This window comes from Microtus oregoni, unplaced genomic scaffold (assembly GCF_018167655.1).
Source record: "Microtus oregoni isolate MIOR12 unplaced genomic scaffold, Mior012 000095F_ref0000231, whole genome shotgun sequence".
Classification (NCBI taxonomy): domain Eukaryota; kingdom Metazoa; phylum Chordata; class Mammalia; order Rodentia; family Cricetidae; genus Microtus; species Microtus oregoni.
In genome coordinates, this window is record NW_024544708.1 from 1,462,896 (window position 1) to 1,484,482 (window position 21,587).

At 45.5% G+C, this 21,587-nt stretch overlaps 1 protein-coding gene across 9 annotated transcripts in view; it reads left to right on the forward strand.

The window, feature by feature from the left end:
- The window catches only part of LOC121442760 (receptor-type tyrosine-protein phosphatase mu), a 695,160-nt gene that overhangs the window by 137,889 nt on the left and 535,684 nt on the right, over positions 1-21,587 (forward strand). Inside the window, exon 1 of one of the 9 annotated variants that reach the window (XM_041644377.1) lies at positions 17,817-17,839. The exons of the other annotated variants lie outside the window; for them this stretch is intronic. Coding sequence (XP_041500311.1) covers positions 17,836-17,839 — 4 coding nt within the window. The 5' untranslated portion in view covers positions 17,817-17,835. Of the gene's footprint in view, positions 1-17,816; positions 17,840-21,587 lie in introns of those variants that run through there. 9 annotated transcript variants of the gene reach the window in all.

The following is a 21,587-nucleotide window of genomic DNA, read 5'->3' on the forward strand; positions in this document are numbered from 1 at the left end:
ATCCCCCCATTTGATGTTGGTGGGATCTCGCTCCTGGAAGATGGTGATGGCCTTCCCGTTGATGACAAGCTTCCCATTCTCAGCCTTAACTGTGCCTTTGAACTTGCCATGGGTGGAATCATACTGGAACATGTAGACCATGTAGTTGAGGTCGATGAAAGGGTCATTGATGGCAACAACGTCCACTTTGCCAGAAGTGAAGGCAGCCCTGGTAACCAGGCGTCCAATACGGCCAAATCCGTTCACTCCGACCTTCACCATCGTGTCTCTGGAACGAGGCTGGCACTGCACGAAAAGAAGCGGCTGTCTCTAGAACAGGGAGGAGCAGAGAGCCCTGAAAGCGAAGGTTTAACTTTGGACTTGGAGATGAAGTGAGATTGATTGACATGGGAGGTATTTGACTATTCCATGGGTACCATACTAGCCCGTCAATTCTCATAACAGAGTTGGGGACAGTGGTTCATAGCCATAGTCCTAGCTACTCCAGAAGCTGAAGTGTGAGGATTATTTGTGTTGAGGTCTTAGAGACCGTTTTGAGCAGGACAGTTGGGAAGAGGGGGAAAAAGATGCCCAGTGCCAGGTACCATTGGCACATAAACTTTGGAGATTCAAATCTTAGTCTGAATGGACTACATTCAGGAAAGGGGAGGCAGCAGAAAAAAGTAGAAAGTGGTATTCTAAGGTTAAAAGGATATAGCAGGAACAAGAAGAGAGGGAGTTGAGGGGAAAGTAGGAAAAGAAAAAGCCACCAAAGTGAAATATATACAAAAATCCCATATGGAAAAATATATGTGTATTATGTTTATACACACACACACATAGTAAGTTGTTCTGAATAGAAAGGAAAGGGTCTATAACCTAATTCTGTCATTGCTGCCTGTGTGGTCACTTAGTGTCATCCTTCCCCTTTTAAAAAGTTGCAAATCTTTTTTTGCAACTATGAAAATGGGAATTGTGATGTTCACCTTACCAAACTGCATTTGTTGTTGTGAGCATGTTATGAGATAATGTGTGTGGAAGGGATATACACTGTGTTGTGTTACGTGGATGAGTTAGTTAATATTCTTACACTTGCTCCAATGCCTGTGTAATAAAATCTTATCCACCAATCAAAGGAACACTTCTGTCGTGCCTTAGCCAATCCAATGTAAGGCCATTGCCACTTGGTCTCTGTTCACTGAGTGATGATTCTGAACTCCTACAGCTGTGAGAATGCACACAACTGCCTGATGAGTTTTGAATCATATTATAGTCTTCCAATAAAAAGGGAATGACGAAATAGAGCCTGGAGATTTAGCAAATTAGGCAAATGGAACTCTGGCTTTATTTGGGAAGTGGGCACCAGGCTTTACCATTGTAGGATTATGTTTCCCATCCGCTAATGCCAGCATATTTGCCTTGAATATTTGAGACATAAAGCAGACAAGGAGACATTTCCTTAATATGTTTTGGTCTGTCAACCATTTCATACAGAAAATCCCTGCTCATGTTTTAGGCTGTAGACTAAAATCACTCATAACCAGCTATGAACATTAATAACATGTTTATTTACATAAGAGTCAGAATGCATTATTATTCCATAGCTCTTTTCCTGGGCTTACTATGTTCCTCTCTGAGACTCTTTATGATCATCCTGACAAAACTACAGAATTCATCAAATAAATGGGAATGATTACTGCGAAATCAGGCTTCTTAGACTAGGCTGCAATTAGTGGGAGAGCATCGTACTTAGATTTTTTTATTTTTTTATAGTTAGATTGATGGGAGAAAATCCTTTTTCAATCCCAAAGCAGACTATATATTTTAAATAATCACTTGGGAAATGTACAACTTCCAGGTGAAAAGGTGGTGGCTGACACCAGGGACAGTCAGGCCATTCTTGGAGCCATATGTATAGAGGAGGTTTCAAACAGACTATGAGCCTGAGAGAAATACACATTAGGCACCAGGATTTAAGCTAGTGTGGGCAGCTGGGTGAAGGAAAATGGGACTCTTTCAAGAAAGCCTCCTAAGTCTGACTGCGCCAAATTTGAACACTAGGGTCACATGTCCAGGGAAGGTGATCACCCACCTGGAACTGTTAGGAGAAATGTCATTGCTAGTGCTGGAATTGTCCAGTGGGTTCCTAAGCAGCACTTAAAGTCTCCCCCAGAATGGCACAGATGCTTTTGAGGATAAAACCTAAGAGCCATATATCTACTGGTGGTGTGGATTTGGCTAGCTGTCCAGCCTGGTCTCAGGTCCCGTGAACCCAGAAGATTCCTGCGAGACTAGAGTCAGGTCTCCTGACCCACCTCTACCTGGAAGGTCTTTTCAGTTCATCAGTAGGACACTCGGCTGCGTGGGCAAACCTGTAGACAGTTCCACTCCTGAAAGGGTCGCTATCTGTCCGACAAGCGCACCACAGTTTTTCTTAGTAGAAGCCATGTTTCTCCTTGAGCCCGTTGCCGTCCACAGTGGAGCTCGTGAGAGGAGAGGAGTTAGGTAAGGAGGATTTGTGTACCTTCATGAACAGCCTAGATGATACCAAGAGCGGTGGGGTGACTCTCCCTTGGCTCACTTTGGAATTACACGGCTGTGTGATGAAACTTTTGACATGGTAATGCTAACCCCTGCCATAGCCACATCTCCGTACAGCCTCCTGGGATAAAATGCAGTGGAAAAGTTTGAGGTTATCCTTGAACATCTCCGATTCCTTATCCAAGGGAATCCTTGGCCTAGGTACTGACTCTTGGGCTGGACTTGACAGAACCCTTAGGTGGTTTTAGAAGCCACTCGAAACCTGGAGAGGAAATCGAGCATTCCAGAGGGCTTCGCACAGTCTCTAGACACCCTCCCACCTTGTCTCCTAGTCACACCTACTTCTAGTTCGTGGGTTTTGTCATCAGAGTAAGAGCTGGGACGCACGATAGGGCTCTTTTCCTCCGTAGAATCTTAGATCCATAGGAGCGGCTTATTTGTTGCCTGTTACCTATGGCGCCCTGTCCATTAAAAGACCTTCCAGCACCTAAGAATAAACTAGTGAGGTCCCGCCTGTGCCTTCGACCTTCTGTCACAAGGGAACTGGTCAGAGCCCAGAAGAGTTGAGGCTGCTGAGCACTTGGCTAGAGACTAGAGTCTTTGGGGAGCACATGTTTAATATACATCATCTTCAGGCTGGAGAGTTGGAGGAACCGGATTTGACTGTCATCACTCACATGCCGGTTTCCAACTGTCATCTGTGACATAAGTCTCTGGGGATTCAACATCCTCTTCTAGCCTCCAGGCATGCGCACGGTACACAGGCATTTAGGCAGTCAAAACACTCATACATATAACAAAAGAATAGTAAATAAATAAACATGTTATTTTCAGGTCATTTCCGTTTACATGTAAACAGTTACGTGTGGCTGGGAAGCCATCATGAACAGTGTACTCTAACAACACAGGCACAGATCTGTCGGGGATGGATTGGGGCTTTTCCCCCTTCCTCAGTGTTTCTGTATTGGGTATGGGTGGACTGCCTGTCATTGTGACACCTAAATTTGTAGAGAGCGCTTTACAGTGAGCCCAGCTTGATGTTAAACTTTCTGCCGTAACTGGCCGTGAACTCAACCCGCTGTATGAGCTCCAGAATACCAGGGATTGCAGAGGCTCCTGCCATCTCTGCCATGGTGTTTGGTTTAACCCAGTGACATAGTTTTCTGCCTTCTCTTGATAATTTCATTCTAAGCAAGGGCAAAGGGAGACCCCAACAGCATCACCCATGGTGATGGATGAATACGTTGTAGATCATTGATCACACCCTCCTTATGACTCAAAGAACAGGAGGCCATGTTTGTCTTAGGAACCCCACAGCCCTCTTTTCCATTTTGGGACATCCCCAGTAGGGATAACCCTCGGCTTGATGTCCTGGAAAAACCTTTAGATGGCTTTACCAGTGTTTAACTCTGGGATGATTTTAGAATGCTTCCCCTCATCTTTCGATAGAAATGGTCCATGTCTGCTCTGGGCGAGACAACCGTGTGAGGGAACATTTTCACTTACGGTGGGTTTTAGATTGTTGCGCTGTTCTTACCTTGAGGTTATTTGCCCAAACAAGTCTCCCAAATGGTTTTAGGAAGAGCTGGGAGCCTTGGGAGAACAGAGCCAGCTGTGGTGGGGTCAGGGACTCCTGGAGAGGGAGCAGGGAAATAGTGTGCGGCTCTGCCCCTTTCCCCATTACAGCTCCATTTAGCTGGCAGAGTCACCGCCCACTGTTTCTGTTGGCAGCATTATTGCAAGCTGTGTATGCTAAAAACCACCATTTTTTTGTCAAGCTATTTTGACAGGGATTTTTTTTTCTCTTTAAATAGTAATAGCTCATTAATTGCCCTTCTGCCTACAACCCAGAACTTTCTCGGTCTCCTTCTATGCCATGGGGTATCAAAAGCTATGAGTCAATGGTATTTTTATTTGGAGTGAGACTATGGGTATGTCTCAAAACAAAGAAACAGCAAATATTTCCGTGGAATTACATACGCTCTTGTCCAGTCCTATGAGTCTGGTGCGAAACCTTGTAGAGACCATTGGTGTTTACAGGGTTGGGTGCTGAAGATGGGTTATCTTAATCTAGCACCCTGCTGTTTCTACCTCCCATCTGCATATTCTCCATCCCCTTGGGAGAGATACTAACAAACAAAACAACCTTTCCCAGAATCCCGGGAGTTAAAAAAAAAAATCCTGTTAAATGAAAAGATTCACCTCCCAAGGCTAGCCCCATCTCTGCTTCCTTGAGCATTTAAAATATCCATTTAGTGAAAGTCAGATAAAAGCCCGTGTTTGCAGATACCCGAAGACAGCTGCTATCTCTCCCCACCCACGTGAAGACAGGTAAATGCTGGTTACCTTTCCTTTTTCCCATCTTAAGCGAAGTCCTCGTTCACTTTGGCTTTTAAGGCCTGGCATCACCCATGACCGCATTTCCCAGCACATAAAATGGTCTAGGGTTTGCTGGGGAAATTGGAAGCACAGGGTAGTTTCATACCTGAAGCTTCTTTCCCTCTGTTATTGCTTTAGTAACTAGAAAAGGACATACCATGGGGGTAAACTTAGTTCTGATAAGCTGAGTTTTGATCCGTGCCCCCTTATCCACTCGGAAATCCTATTGTTTATGATTAGTTTAAAATGAGCATTCAGATGACGTCTGAGTCTCCTAGTCAATCAAACTTGTTAAAGGGGATTTTGTAGCTTTTTTTTTTTAATTTTTTTTATTTTGAGGTCTTCCTCCAAACTACTTGGTAGAATTAACCGTCTTTACTACTAACTTGGAGGCCACCCTAGTGGTCTCTGGGTTTAGTAGCAAATACAGGGAAGGCGTGGCTGCCAAGAGGAGAACATCTGCCCAGGTAGCAGAGTGGCTCCTAGACGGTCATTGTAAGGTTCTGCTGCATCCGCCTCACCCATCGCGTGCCTTCCTCTGCTTTCGTCCCCTCTCCCGGTCACTTTCACCAGTGTTCTCTCTCCACTTTCACGTCCCAGCTCACTACCTCTTTTCTACAAGAGTCCACGCCAAATTGACTCTCAAAGTGTCAAGCCTTAAAACATGGCAAGGACAGCATTTGAGGCCAGCAGTGAGGGAATAGACGCAAAGGCCCCAGGAGTGGTCACAAGGATCAAGTTGTGATGTCTCAGTAGAGCCCAGCTCACAAACCCAAGTGCCCTCAACAGATGGAACTGTGCTTGCTTCCTGATTCCGGTGAGACGGGCAGGGTTGCTTTTTCTGCGTATGTATGATAGGCCGGGGAGGGCGGGGGCCAGCTTGGAGGGTGGAGATATCCTTGTGCCATATCTAAGGCCGATGTACTTGCTATTGGAAAGGTTTCCGATCGAATATACTGACTCCAGGGATTTTGGCCTGTGCAGCTTGGCTCCAGATTCTCTTACTTTGAAGAGAATCTACTGTTGCAAATCGTCTGTTGGGAGTTTCACCTTTCACTTTTCTCTGGTCCCTCTCTGATACCTCCAACTGTTGAAGCCAGCCATAAGCACCCCCCACTCGGCTCCCATGTGTAGCCTGGCTTTTACTCACACTGGCTGCTTCAATACCACAGCCGTACTCTCTGCCTTTATTGCCACGCCACTTCAGGAAAGGACTTTGTGTCTTAGAATTTTGAACTCTCATCCACAAATGAATGGGGTGTGTGTGTATGTGTGTGTTCGTGTTCCTGCTGGTACATTTGTACACAGGGATGTGCATAAATTTGTGCTGAGGCCGGGAAGACACCTCATTCCTCGGATGACTTCTAACTTACTTCTTGAGGCATGATCATTCTTTGGTCTGGACTTGCCCTCATTGGTGGTCTGGTTGGTTAGTCAGCCAGTCAGTGAGCCCAGGGGACCTGCCCAGATTCATGTGATACTTGTAAAGAAATAAGGAATCCTTTGATGAGGCTGACCCTCACTCTGCCTGCGGTTCCTCTTTGTGATGGTGGGCCTTTATTCCCTGTGATCTGTTCTCTTGAGGATGGAAGTGATTTGTGGGGTCCTAAGAAGTTAGGGAGTATAACTCATCTCCCTCCGCTGAGGTCAAAAGCAGATGGAAGCTGTTCCCTGGAGGCTGGATTGTGGCATCTCTTACTCCTTATAGCCAATCAGAAAGGTAAAGAAACGTGGGCGTGGTCAGGGCTGTGGCAGAGAGCTCCCTGCAAGGCCCTGGCGAGGGATGCAGCTGTACGAGGGACTGAGGGATGCAGTGTTCTTGAGCAGGCTGCAGCGCAGGACACTTCATTCTCGACACTCTTTAAATGTCTTGTCTGATAGAGTGTTCTTCGATTTAATTTCCCAAGGGACCCTCTGCTCTTTGGGGTCATGAGTCTGGTGATAATGAGGCCGATCAAACAGCTAACGGTGATGGAGGGGTACTTAGCCCTATCGGAAGTAGTGGAACTGTCATAGAGAACACAGGCAAGCAAGATTTCCCAATGACAGTAGCCAACAAGAGCCAAGGAATGCCAGAACTTAAATGGCTTACTAATTGGTATATTAAAACCTGAAAAATAGATGTGAATGGGTTACCATGTGATGTTATGGTACAGGTATACATTGTAGAATAAGATTAAATGTAGATACATTTCAAACATTATCCCTTCTTTGGGGTGAACATACTTAAAGTCCTTTCTTCAGATGGTGTCATATAAGAAGGAAAGCACCATAAGAGGGAAACAATAGGTTCCAGGATGTGAGAAACTCACAAACTGTAATTCAATAAGTGGTTCTAATCCCAAATATGTGCTAAACCCCAAAGATTTAGAAGCAAAAATAAATGCTCAGTTTAAAATGGACAGTATATCGAATAGACATTTTTTTTTCAAAAGAAGACGTACAGATGTCAGTGAGTGGTAAAATGTTTAGTCTCAATAATGGGTGAGCCACCGTGTCCCCCCAGCAAGAATGGCTGCTGTAAGGACAAAGGGTACATGTTATTGGCATGCAGGAAGAGGAAAGGGAACCTTGATATACTCCTGCTTGGCATGTACATTAATGCAGACTGTGGAGGACAGTATGGCGGCTTCTTTAACAGTGGTAGAGAGAGGTACCATAAGACAATATTATCCCCCTTGAGTGCCAAAAGGAAGGAAGTCAGTATGTCAGAGGGCAGTCTGCATCCTCGGGTTCCTTGTGGTGTTATTTATAATAGCAAGTTACAGAATTACTATGTGTGTCCATCAGCTGCTGAGCAAGTACAGGAAATGCCGTCCACACACACAGCAGGATACTTCCTGTCAGTCCTTTGCCATGGCGTGGATGGGACTAGAGACTGTTGTGTTAAACAAGACGAGCTGGGCTCAGAAAGGCAAGTAGCGCATGAACCTTGTGCTCATATGAACAATCTGTGACGGGGGTGTCTCTTGGGGATGGAGTCCACCAAGGTTGTGAGATCCAGAGAGAGAAGGCGAGTAAGGATGGCTGTCGACAGTGGGTATGAAAGGGCTGGTTAATGGGTGTGAAGTTCGAATCTGATAAAGCAAGAAGGTCTGGGCAGAATTTACAGCAGAGTGACTGCTGATAATGATTGTGTACTGCATATTTCAAGAAAGATAGAAGAATTTTTTTAATGTTCTACCATAATGTTTGAGGATTTTTATTTTAAAAGTCCTATAAAAAGCTGAATATTATGAGTTGTTCAATCAGCTTCGCTTTTGATATAGTGGGTGTTGAAGACGAGTTTTGATGAAATTCATACATTCCAGGGTAGGAGCATGAAGATTAGAATTATCAAGCAAAAGGAACAGAGTCTAAGAAAAGTAAGAGACAGAAACACAGAACAGCATCAGGAAGGACATGCAGTCAATACTGAATCCGTCTGTGTTTATTTTCCACACGCTTATATACTTCGCTCCAAAGGAGGAGGGGGAGGCAACAGACTCAATAACATGCTATAAGGAATAGATGTGAATTCTTCAACCTTTGGTCGAGGTGGAGCGGATCACCTCTATGGGACATCTTAATGTCCAAAATACCAAGTAACCACACCCTAGGCCAGGGTTTCTTAGTTGTAGCCACGCCTGTTGTCAACAACTTTCAAAGAGTAAAAATAAGTTCAAATGTTCTGATCTTTAGCCAAGATGGAACAGGCTCCTATCTGTGTGCCTACACAAGTGTGGAGAACCAGAAGCAAGAGGGATAAGAAAAGCTCAGCATGTAGCTACATGCGGTGCACATGTCTATAGTCCCAAGACTAGGAAGTGAGTTTGAGGCAAGTTTGGACAACTTAGAACCAGACAAGTCAGGGCTACATAACAAGATCCTGTCTTTAAAAAAACAAAAAACAACAACAACAAAAAACTCTATGCAAAAGAAACATACAAACACAAACATACAAAGAAATAAAAGGAGAAAAAAGAAGAGAGAAGGAAAGAGGTTTGGAGAGATGGCTCCATAGGTAAGGCACTTCTTGGAGCAAGAGGACCCTAGTTCCGATCTCCAGAACCCCCCAAAAGCTAAGTGCACCCATTGCTTTTATGGTAATGTCTTGGGTAGAGGCAGGAGACTCCATGGAAATCTGCAGCTAGCCTGGCACATACAATAGAGAAGCAGTACATGTCCTAAGTGATATGGAAGGTGAGGGCAGACACCTGAAGTGGTTCCCATGAATGCACACAGAGACTTACTTATAGACGCCATACACTCATAAACACATAGTATACATATATGAGGAGAAAAAAAAGATGAGGAGGAAGCAGAAGGAAGAGGAGGAGGAGGAGGAGAAGGTGGATGTGGATAAGGGGAGTCGTCCTGCTCCATCAGAGGAGAAAGGTGCACAGCCATGCACCAGTAGCCTCAAAGAATGATCATTAGCTGATAGAGTCAAATGTTTGCAAAAGCAGGATTTGAGGGTTGGTTCAAGAATACCAGTCTTGGCTGTGTTTGCTACTGGTTTCAAACAGACTTGAATCTCAGTGAGAGAAAGGTTGTCGCCACCTCTTTGTGGCCCTTCTTGACTAACACTGGCCTGGTGTGGCCAATGCCATCATCTACAAACTCTTGTGTTCAAAAAGTGATAGGTCACAGTGGATTATGTTCCTGGCTGTTCAGAAGGCCTAGGGAGGAGTTTGGAGGATAAGAAGTTGTAGGCAGAGGGATCCCACACTCATCTTTCAACACACTTCTGCTTCCCTTGCTCAGGGCTAATTCACACACCCTTGTTCCACTCTGAATTCTTTGTGAGCATTGGCATCACTTACCCGGTCTCTTGGGTTCCTGTGTTCCCATGTACAGCATTGGTCCTAATGTCTCATTCAGTGACTCTAAGCTGGAAGGTATTAACACATTTCTTTTTTCAATTTTCAAGACAGATTTAGCTCTCTCAGCACCTTTTCCATGTACCCGTGTATCTTAGTTAGGGTTTCTGTTGCTGTGAAGAGACACCATAGCCATAGTAACTCTTATGAAGGAAAACATTTCATCGAGGCTGGCTTTCTGTTTCAGAGGTTCAGTCCATTATCACCATAGTGGGACATGGCCGTATGCAGGAAGACATGGTGCTGGAGAAAAGGAGTTGAGAGTCTTACACCTTTACTGACAGGCAACAGGAAGTGATCTGAGTTACCGGGTATGGCTTGAGCATATGAGACCTGAAAGCCTGCCCTCATGGTCACACACTTCCCTTGAAAAGGACAAACATACTCCAGTTCCTAACAGTGCCAATCCTTTGGGGGCCATTTGCTCTCAAACAACCAGTTCCCAAAGTTCATCTACCTTCTGGCTATGCTTTTAATCCTTCTTCCCTGTGATTTCAACCTTGTACTCCCAATCTAAAATAGCCCCTTCATTCTGTCACCTCTTTTCACAATGTTAAATGACATTCGACTGACTCTGTACCACATATTTCTTTCAAAGTTGAGGGTCAGTGGGCTGTGTGGAGCATTGATGTGACTCAGGAGATACTGGGCGTTGATTGGATCTGATTTGATAAGCGCGATAAACTCTAGTCTTCATGCCCATATTGCACCATACTGTAGCCTGTGTCTGATGTCCTTTGTAGCTTTAGGGTACAGGGTGGCATGGGGCTGTGTCTTCTTGTGTAAACACATGAGTTGGACAGCTCATATTAGTTCAGACAGGTCATAAGTGCCCTCATGGACACCTGGTAGCCAGCGCTCGCTGTGCAGCTGGGAGTCCGAGTGTACAGACCCTAGCAGGGATGCTCTCGGATGTGTGAGAATGGCAGGTGTTCGTGGATCTGACAAGTAGGAAGGAGGAAGCTGGTGTTCTGTGGCAGTGGTCTCAGTGGACTGGGGAACACTAGGAAGTGCTCCCAGCAAAGGCAGGGAAGAACGTTAGGGCACGATGTCATGAAACAGGCAAGGGGTAATGTGCACATGAACGTGAGGGTGGAGAGTGAGTGGGGTACCCCATGCACCAGGGTTCATGCCCGTTAACAGTGTGGAGATGATGGTATGGGTTCCCCAGAGACAGCTGAGTGATAATGGGGCATGGTGTTCAACTGGATGATGGCTTGAATGGCCAGGGAAATGCTTGAGCGCCAGGTCTCCCAGTTCTTCAGACCCCATCTGGCCGTGAGGTCACTCAGGAAGTGTTCTACATACAGCTCAGAGACGCAGTGCGACTGTCCACAGCTCAGACTCAGCGCATGGGGAGAACAGGACCTGTGCATTCATAGACGATCCCGGCCGATCTGGTGCAGGTGGCCAACAAATTATCCTTTGAGCGAATGCCGATTTGTCCTCAGAATTTGACACCCTGGAGAGTTACAGCATTTCTAACGACACACATTTGTCCTAGGGAGACAGATCTCACGGTTGGCTCTGTTGGATTCTCTAGGTCATCCTAAAACCCCGGGTTTCAGAGTCCCTGAGCCAAAGAGGAAGGCATAGAGTGGAAAAGGACAAGGTCACGGTGGCCGTCCTGAAGCTGGGAATCAAGGGTGTTTAATGGATCTAGAAATCCTGAGATAATAGGTCGGTCCACATGTTCCCCCTGACCTAATTAAATCTGCTGGATCCCCCATGGGTTTTATTTTTTAATTTTCAGTTAGCAATAGAAGACAGTGAAGTAGAATGTGTTCCCTCACTGAATGTTCCTGGTAAGAGAAACATGTTGCTGTCCTACAGTTTAGGGCATGTCTGCACTTTTTAAAACAACACCTCTGTAAGTTACAGGGCATGTAGGGGAAAAAAAATCAAGATTAGTACTGCTTGATTTCCCCTCCCAGCCTAAGGATTCTTTCTTTGTCAGTGGGGTATGCTATTGGAAAGTGGCGAGCATCCCCTCATTTTTCTCTGAACCCAGGATGGAGGGAGCATATTATTGATGTTTACAACTCGAGTACCTCAAACGGGATGTAGCAGCTCCAGAGAGGAACAGTTGTCAGTGACTGTAGTGATGGACCAGGCACGACAGAGAGAGCTGCTCACTCTGGGAATGGTGCACGGTAGTCACAGCCCCCAGAGTACCACGTTTGATCACTGCCATTAGTGTTCCAGAAGCTGAGCTGGCCTTCGAAGCTTCAGCTAGACGTATTCACAGCTTGTTGAAGGTTTGCCATCCCTTAAGCCAAACCCAGGCAATGGTGTATTGATGTCCAACGGTTTAGTTTTCATCCACGTGTGTCCATATTAGGTTAGATACTGTTCAATCTGTGTGCCCCATATGGCCAGGACTCCGCTATATACAGAGCATTCCGTCAAAGGCTACAAGCTGGGCTTCGTTGCATATACCAGAATCCCAGCATGCAGGACACTCAAAGAGAGTCAGGGGCCAGTGTGGGCTTCATAATACTCGTTCACAAAAATACCGAGGCATTAAACAAAAGCAATGGAGAGAGAAAGGGTAGGGAGACAGGGGGAGATCAAATGGAAATAGGATTTTAGAAGTTCTTGGAATGGTCTACCTTTATGTTCTGGGGATTGTAGTTGGAGCCCTAATTCAGCCATGCTAGTTCATACACTGGTGACCACCAGAAGAGAGGACAGGCGACATTTGCCTGCTTACTGAAGAGCTAGGGAGAGAATGGGTCAGTAGATTCTGCAGTAGTTTATACTCCATCTACACACACATTTCACCCCGCCAGCATTCTTAAAGGTGGATGGTGCTGCACACGGAAGGATGGGGCCGGGTCTTAAGTTGACAGGGCAGGAACTTACTAGTCTCATGGGTGCTGAGTACATTCCCCCCATTACACCCCGCTTCTATCTGTCAGTTGCCTGGCCCGAAGCCACAAGACTGGAACCCAGACCTCTTGCTTCCTGGCCCAGCTTGCTGCTCTCGGGTGGCCCCTTTGTGCGTAGTTCACTGTAAACGGCATTCCACAATGTGCCTAGACCAGTGGGTGAGTACTTAATTAGGACAGGAAAGACGCACTAGGTACAGTGACCTTGAGAAGGCTAATGGTCTCAGTTCACTACATTTGAGCAACCAGTGGGTTCTGGAAAATAACCCGTGGGAAGCTAATCCACTGCAGTTCTGTGCTCTGTGAGCCTTGCCCTCAGCAAGGTTTTGGATAGAATCTGTTTTCTAATTTTAAAAATTACGTAACAAAAGCATGGTCTTTAAAGCTTGCTCTCTTCAGGGCCTAAGGACCACTGACTATAGTTTTCTGTCTCGCACACTTGAGAGATCATCTGACGCATACTGCCAGCGTTCTTTGGTATGTTTCAAATCTAAAACACACCACGACTGGCTGCCTTTAAGCAGAGCTCCAGTGTGCTCCGTACAGTCTGTGTTTTCTGTTGACTTGTGCTGAGGTCTGCTAAATAGTAGCCTCGTTATGCAGATTCTTAGAATAGCAGGCCTGGGATATCTTCGCAGAGTCTTGCTTCCAGTTGCTGACTCTCGGCTTTCCTTTTCATCTGGATCCTTCAGGACAGGAAGAACTTCAGGGTGGGCTTTTTGTTCTTTCTCTTGCCTCCTACGAAGTTTCTGCATTGTGCCTTTCAACTCTTTATGTCTCTTTGGTTCTTTTCCTATCCGTCTCCTGTCTGTCCCCTCTTCTATGCCGCCTTTTCCTCCCCAGTGCCTGATGTTATGACAGATGCCTAAGTCCTAGTTGGAATGGTGGGGCTGAGAGAGAGAGGGGGAGATGCCACCAATCACTTAACAAGGTGGGGACTCTAGAACAAGACTTCTTCCGTTGTTGTGGCCCAGGTGTTTGTGTTCAGTGACTCGGGCCCAGGGGACGGCTTTCCTCCTGTCTTCTTTTCTGCCAAAGATAGAACACTGAGTCGATTATGTTCTTACCTTGGTCACAAAAACTCTTCCCACAATTCTAAGTATTTAATGAGAAACACACATTTTCTGGGACTGGGGGTTATGGATACAGAGATGAATAGCAGAACATTGTTTTCTATTCCAGTGGCTTACAGTGTGGTAGAGTGAAAGCAGGGTCCCTGGAAGGCTTAGCTGCACTGGTGCACGAACCCCAGAATGTTCTCTTCTTTATAGCGGTGGTTGATAGGAAGGGACAGCAGATTTCCTCTGTGAGATGACTTCAGCAACAGGGACCTCAGAGAAGTGACTTCTTCTCTGGGATTTGAAGAATGAATAAGAATATCCAGACTAGACCTTGGGGTTGGTGTGTAGACTGTGTTCAGTGGATAGAAGGGTTATGTGTGCAAATGGGTGGTAGATGAGTACCATGGTCAATGGACGCAAATCAATGAATAGTCATAAATTGTTAGGTATGATAGAAAAGGCAGCTGGGGTAAAAATTATAAAAGAATCTAAAATGGTAGATGGAATAAACACCCCGGCCAACCCCCCCAAACTAACAAAACTAACCATATGTGTTATATAATAAAATTAAAATGTTTTCCTATGGGCAGTTAAGAGTCAGTGAATGAATGGACTATTAAGTATAGAGAGAGGACGTGTATAAGATGTATTAAGGGAGTAGTTACATTGGAGTGGGTCAAATCAAGGGGAGTCCCTGGCTGAGACCGTATGATGGGAAAGGGGGGATAAGGGACTGATAAAGAAAGTCTTGGAGAAGTCATGTGGATCATCAGATGTCTAGCAGACAGCTAAGTGACCCAGTCACCATAGACCATATAAAGAAACATCCATTCATTTTCTCTTCGAGATGCTGTGAACCACACATAGTAATGGGATCCAAGTGTTGATCATCTTGAATCGATGGCCACACTTGGGCATGTACCAAGATGTTTAACCTTCTCTGCTCCTGTGAGGGGCTAGTAATAACTGTTATAGAGTTGGATGTCCTGTAGGGAATAGGCTCTCAGATTTTGTCATGGTCAGAATTATCCGTGATCCTTGATGGTACTTCAGAGCCGAAAGCAGCACACAGACATTTCAACAGTGACTTCGGGTCCCCTGGCATTGAAGGAGACAGCTGCTTCCTCAAATGAGCAAGCGTGCAATCAGGTGGCAGGAGGTTTGGACATACTTTAATAGAACCTAAGGTCTTTAGACTTGAGGACTGCCCTGAGGGTAGTAAGATGCCTCATTACGTCAAATGCAGAAGGTGAAGGAGTGGAGGTCAGTCAGGAGAAATGTGGAAGAATGCCTGTTCATTTCTGTCATCCCTCAGTCTCAGGGGTCTGGGGCACCTGGCGTCTGGTTGACAGGCTTTGGGACCAAGTGCTCTGATTTTCTGCTGACTGCTTCCCTTTGCATCCTGGGATTGATTCATGGAAGCCATATGGACCCTTGATGTGAAGACTCGTTACCTCTTGAGTCCACGATAGTGAGAAAGACAGACCTAAAACTTCTTGAAACCCTCCTTCCTGATCCCAATTCAGTGTATTCATCTGGACAGGTTACCTCATGTTTTATTAGCCATTCCCTTACTTCTAGGACTTTAGAATAAATGGTTTATTATACCAAGAGAATGCAAGCAATGGTGTGTTCTTTTTGCTTATAATTAGATTCTGCCCAGTGAGTGTAATGTGTAATGTTTCTTGAGGTCGCCTCATTTAGCAAGCGTGATTGACTGGCTGAATTCAGGAGTTTGCCTGCTGCTTCAGATGATAACTTATACTAGCAAAGTTTTCAAGAGATAGATTTGTAAATCACAGCAAGCAGACAGGAGCACTCCTGGGTGCGGATGGAATCCTGCCTTCTATTAATTGCCCTCACTTGCCTTAGCATGACCGTTCCGTGCTTGCTGAGTGGTTCCACGTAGGAGAAATATGACAGACAGATCAAGGCTATCATATCCAGGCATGAGAACAAGGGATTTAGCTCTTAGAGCCAGCCCTGATGTTTTATTGGCCTTCTTCATTTGTGAGGTGTTTTTGAATAAACTCTTAAGTATATGGAGAGCCGCAGTGACCAGAAGGCTTTGTTCGGACACCTTTTGAAGAATATAGTGTGTCTGGCTATTTGTGGCAGGAAATATTTGGGTTTTAACTTACAGATCCTTTTTTAGCAACACTTTAAAAGGTCAGTTGCATGTGTGCTAAGCTCGAAAATGTATAGTACTATGCAAACATAATTTATACATAACAGACACTGATGTCATGTTTTTAAGAAAACAATATCCCTCTTTTTAAGTGCTAAGGGTACCCCATACCCTCCCTCAAGCTAAGTAAGCATTTTTACGATTAAACTATTCTCCAGTCCCCCAAAACAGGGTAATGTCTTCTTAAGCTATTTGAAAGTACCAATCTAGAGCAGACTTTTTAAAAATAGGCCAGTGATTAGATTATTCTGGGACCATTTTAAGAGCCGTAGATCCCTGAGGCTGGTCCCGGGAGTTTCTAGTTAAGTGTGTTATTCTAGGAGATTGATTGTCAAACAATCCACATTAGAGTCACTCGAGGCTTGCTAAAGCCCAGGAAACTGGGGGTCATAGTGTCTGATTGAGAAGTTGGGGGGCAGCCTGGAAGTTTGTGTTTTTTTCATGATCCTACCGATGCAGCTGACCATGGTACCTGCTCGATAATCCCAGCCCATAGCGGGAGCCTGAAGCACAGGTGACTTAAGGTATCACGTGACCAGTCCCGAGTCGGAGATCATCTCCTCTAGACGGGTTTCATTTATCAATCCTCTGTCTAAGGCGAAGGCAGAGAGCCCATTTCACAGCGTGGTGTCCGGAGTGTGGCGCACGGACAGGAGCGCAGGTGGAGTCCGGCCCAAGCACACAGGGACTTCTTGGGTACGGTTTAGTTCAACCCAGTGGCACCTCTGTTCGGAACATAGTGATGTCCTGGGAAACAGCTGCCAGCGATCACCCGGAGCACGTAGAAACAGAAACGATGGCCCCTCCCATTCAAAACCAAAGATTTTAAAGATCAATAAGGAAAACAAAAAAGCCCGGCACCACTTGACTGCTTGCCATCCAGCCTGTGTAAATATTATGAATCCATAGACTGATAGACAGTGAAGGCCGTGGTAAGGGTAATAAGGCATAGCCACTTTAGAAAGGAGCTCATTTGCTTTGCAGCATGCAAAACAGATCCACGGGCAAACGGCATGTTTTACAATAGAGCACCGCGTTCACCGTTTAAATGCCTGGGCGCTGTGTAAACCGGCTTGCGAGATTGGATTATGTTGGAGAGCCTTTCTGTGATGCTCAGTGTCTGATCCACTCAACATCAGGGGACGCTCACAAAGTTTCGGAGGCCCGGTATACTTTTATTTGTCGGCAGACAATTAAATGTCGGTGTCGTCAGGGTGGTTGAAACGAGGAAGGCTGAGGCTCTGGCGTGTGGGTAGAGGCCCTTTTTCTTTACCTCGTAAGACAATTATGCCTGTTGGAGATCATTTCCTGCTTATCCTTTGAATTGTGTAGCTCCTAGCTGTTTGTCTTTCAGAGTTTTTAAGATTGAAATAAATGAGTAGAACCACTGGCAGTTTCATGTATTTTAGGAAAAGAGAAAACTGAACATTAATTCTTCGGGGAGCCGGGGGAAGTATCTTAGCACTGTTTTTTGATCTGTTTTCACCATGGAGAGACCCATTTAATATTTTTTTTATGCATTTTATCAAGCCTGCCTTAAATGGGGTCATTCTGTACTTAGAACAAATGAGTAAAATGCTCTAGGAAGTCCCCCAAGAGCTATTGCAGCCTTCCACAGAGTAACCTTAAATGGATCACAATCACAATCCTAAGAAAGACAGCTCAGGTCTTTACGCCAGTGCCACCCTTTCAAGGCAGAATAATGCAGGATGTCTGTTTATCTTACACGCATGTGAAATGGACATTGGATTGTCCCCTGCTTGCTTCTTAGGAGCCTTAGCAGATGCAGCTGGCTTGCAGTGCAGGCCATTAGCAATCAGTGTGGTATTGACTGGCTTCGGAGAGGTCTGTAAAAGGTGCCGGCCGAAGCAAGCATGAGATTTGCAGGTAGACCTTGGCTGAGCTCCTGGGCGTGAACCGAAAGTCCTGGGTAAATGGGTGAGCTGTTTGATCCCAATAAACTGCCATTTGTAAAGATAGGAGTGGTCAGGCCGGGTCCCGTCAGGAGGCAGCCATAACGCGGGGGCTGGAGTGTGGGAAATCACATAGAAAGACCGCATGCGCTGTTGGAAGGAGTGCTAGGATGGCTAAGGGATGGCACAGTGCGGAGCAGCCGCACCCCAGCACGGACATCAGCTCAGTCTTGCCAGGGCCACTGGTTGAGGGGAGTCCTGGCAAGGCTGACCCTGCAGACCTGGGAGAAAACATATCCTGGAGAACCAGCTGTATAGGACGGGGTTCCACTGGGGCTCTCTGCAGAGGTCCAAGCTGCTGTTGGAGACATCAGAACCAGAAAGGGTGCCTGTGTGGTGTGCTGAGGACCCTGCTTTTGTACCATGATGAAATGCTCCTTCTGTACTTTTCCCACATCCTCCCCCAGAGGAAACTTGATCTTCCTTGCCAACGGGACAGGAAATGTAGGTGAAATGTCCAGACTAGTGGTCCTCAATCTCCCTAATGCTGCATATCTTTAATACAGTTTGGTGACCCCCAACCATAAAATTATTTTTGTTGCTACTTCATAGCGGTAGATTTACTACCGTTATGAATGATAATGTAAATATCTGTGTTTTCCACCGTCTTAGGCAGCCCCCGGGAAAGCGTCCTTTGACCCCAAATGGGCTCACAACCCATAGATTGAAAATCACTGACCTAGACAATTTAGAGACTTTGTAGAGCAAGCAGTGTTAAGGGGAGTTAAAGCTGGTAACTGGCATAGGGATTTAAAAACTATTGGTGCTTGCCATAGGGTTAAAAATATAATTAGAGGAGATAAACCTACAACTATTATTTTATGTTATAAAACGAGTTCTTTGAATATATTGACATACTGATATATTATAGACTCACACTGGGTTTGAGGAATAGATAAAATTATAAGAACATTGATCTTAGAGAATGTAGCTGGCATTGGTCCACTGAAGGAATTGGTACCTGTGACTAGCCGAGGATTCTGGGGATCAGAGGCTGCTCTCTGGCCAGCTTAAAAGAAATCTCACATACTGCATATCAACTTAAAACTTTAGCCTGAACAATCGGTTCCAGGGAGTGGCCTCTTCTCCCAAACCTTAGAGACTTTTGGTAGCAGCTTAGAAACCCTCTGGGATGAAGTTGGGAGTCCTGGCTCTTCACAAAGCTGAGGAGATTGGGGTGGAAGTGATTCTTGTGTAGTAACAGAGAATCATTTGGTGTATAAAATGTGTGTAAACGTGAACTGGATCGGGATGGCGTGATGGCTGAATACAGTCAAAAAACATTTATTTTTAGATTTATTTTTGCGTGTGTACCACTTTTGTGTGGGTGCCCACAGAGCTCAGAAGAGGGCATCAGATCGATCCCTATGACCTGAAGTTACAGGGGGTTGTGAGCTCCCAGGTAGATGCCGGGAACTGAACTTGGGTCCTCTGGAGAAGCAGCAGACATACCCTTAACTGCCTGAGGAACCTCTCCAGACCCAGGAAGTCAATAAATTAATAATTCTCACGTGTGTGCTTGAGGCATATTTGTGCATTCCTTCACCGCCACGTGCATGCGGAGGTCAGAGGGACCTTTGTGCCGTCAATTCTCTCCATCTGCCTTTATTTGGGGTCCAGGGATTGAAACTGGATTGCCTGGCTTGCACTGCAAACTCCTTTATAACCCAGACCCATCTTGCAAGCCCTCCAGAAATGCCTCTGGCTACAACCCCATCAGTTTGTTTTGGCCCTGTTGTCTGTACAGGTCCGACTATGCAGATGGATTTGAAACCTTCTGAATTTCTCTTTGGAGTACGAGTTGGCCACCTTCTTTATACCTTATAGGGTAATTATTTCATATTACTGTTGGCAAAATGGGCCATTTGTGCTACCCCAGAGAAAGAGGTGAGATAAAGTCCCTCCGGTATGCAAATGGCAGTGTTTTATTTTTATAAATCATGAGTGACCTTTATAGGCAACTAGGCTTGCTATCTAATTATTGCCAGAGCTAAAGAATGTTGGAGAGCCACAATTTGTAGAGAGTTCATTAACATTTCGCCGGCTTCTAGTTTTCAGCCCTAATAAAAAGGGTAAAGATAGCGAGCCACATGGTCAAGTTTGCCGCTGCCTAATCTTGAGGTCTTCCTGAGTCAGGCTCAGTGGTGTTAGGGGTTGAATTAAGGTAGTTTTCATTGCTTGAAGAGATATTCCTTTATATTTATTTTTTTAAATTTTCTGATAAAATTATTGGAGACCAATTCTGTACTGAATTTGAGGGAATGTATTGAATCCACCCCCCCCCACACACACATACATACACACTTTTTGATTTTTTGAGACAGAATTTCTCTGTGTAGCCCAGGCTGTCTGTAATTTACTCTGTAGGGTGGGTGGCCTCAAACCTAAAGATTCCCTTTCCCCTGTCTCCCAAATTCTGGTATTAAAGGCGTGTGACAGTATGACAAGCTAAAATTTACCTTTTGTAGGATTTTATTTGCATAAGTGTTTTGCCCACATGTATGGCTGTGCACCACATGTGTGAAGTACCTGCAGAAGCCAGAAGAGGGCATCAGATGCCCAGGAACTGGACTTACAGACAGTTCTAAGAGTGCTGGGAATCAAACTCAGGCCCTCTGCAAGGGCCACAAATGCTATTAACCTCTGCGCCACTCCCCAGCCTTCATTTCCCATTCTTAGTCTTTAAATGCTAAGGTGCTTGTTGTGTTCCCGCTGCAGTGAATGCTGTGTTGGCTGCAGGGCAGGTAGAATATTGCTCTCCAGTCAGTTCCTCTTTTTCCTGGCTTTCAGATGCCAGTTGTTTTTATTTTTAAGGTAGGTGTGTGTGTGTGTGTGTGTGTGTGTGTGTGTGTGTGTGTGTTTGTGTGGTATGGGTGTGTGCACAGGAAAGCAGGTTCCACAGAAGCTGAAGAAGGCTCTGAATCAAGAAGTCTCGGACCTAGAGTTATGGTTGACTGTGAGCTGTCTTGTATGGGTGCTGGGATGAGGGCGCAGGGTTTCTGGAAGAGCAGTGCGTGATCTTAAAGGCTCAGTCATCCCTCCAGACTCAAGATACCTCTTCTTTCACTCTGCTGAATTCATGAAAAACAAAACAATCAAACAACTCCCCAACCCCCCCCCCCAAAAAAAAAGCCAAACAGAAAATCTGGGGGCTTGACCCTGTGGCTTGGTTTTTTTTTTGTTGTGTTTGGTTGGTTGGTTTTTGGGTTTTTTGCATCAGTAAAAAACTGAATTAGGACCAAAAATTTAATTGTTCTCTCTGTAATTGGTTGCCTTTCCTCTCTCCTCCCCTCCCCTTCCCTCCCCTCCACCTCTCCTCTCCCCTCTCCCAAGGCTGACCTCAGACTTGCTATGCATACCAAGTTGACTTTTCCCTTGTAACCTTCTCATCTCAGCCTTCTGAGAACTGAGACTTGTTTACTTCGGTTCTGACATCATTTCCCTTTTCCTATTCAATTTCAAGAAATCATCTTTGCTGTCGCAGGGTCTCACAAAGAGTGGTATGCGGGGTGACATGTCTTTAGGCAACAGGAAGTGCCCAGAGGATCCTGTCTTTAAGGGGTTTGGCTGTCAGGCATCATCTCAGAAGGAGATGTGTTTTCCCTTGACGCTTCCTTTCACCTGACCAGAGCCGCACTGTGACTGGGTACCTCTCTCCTCATGCTGACATCACCGTGATCTTCCTGCTTCCCCGTCTCCTGTATCCATCCACC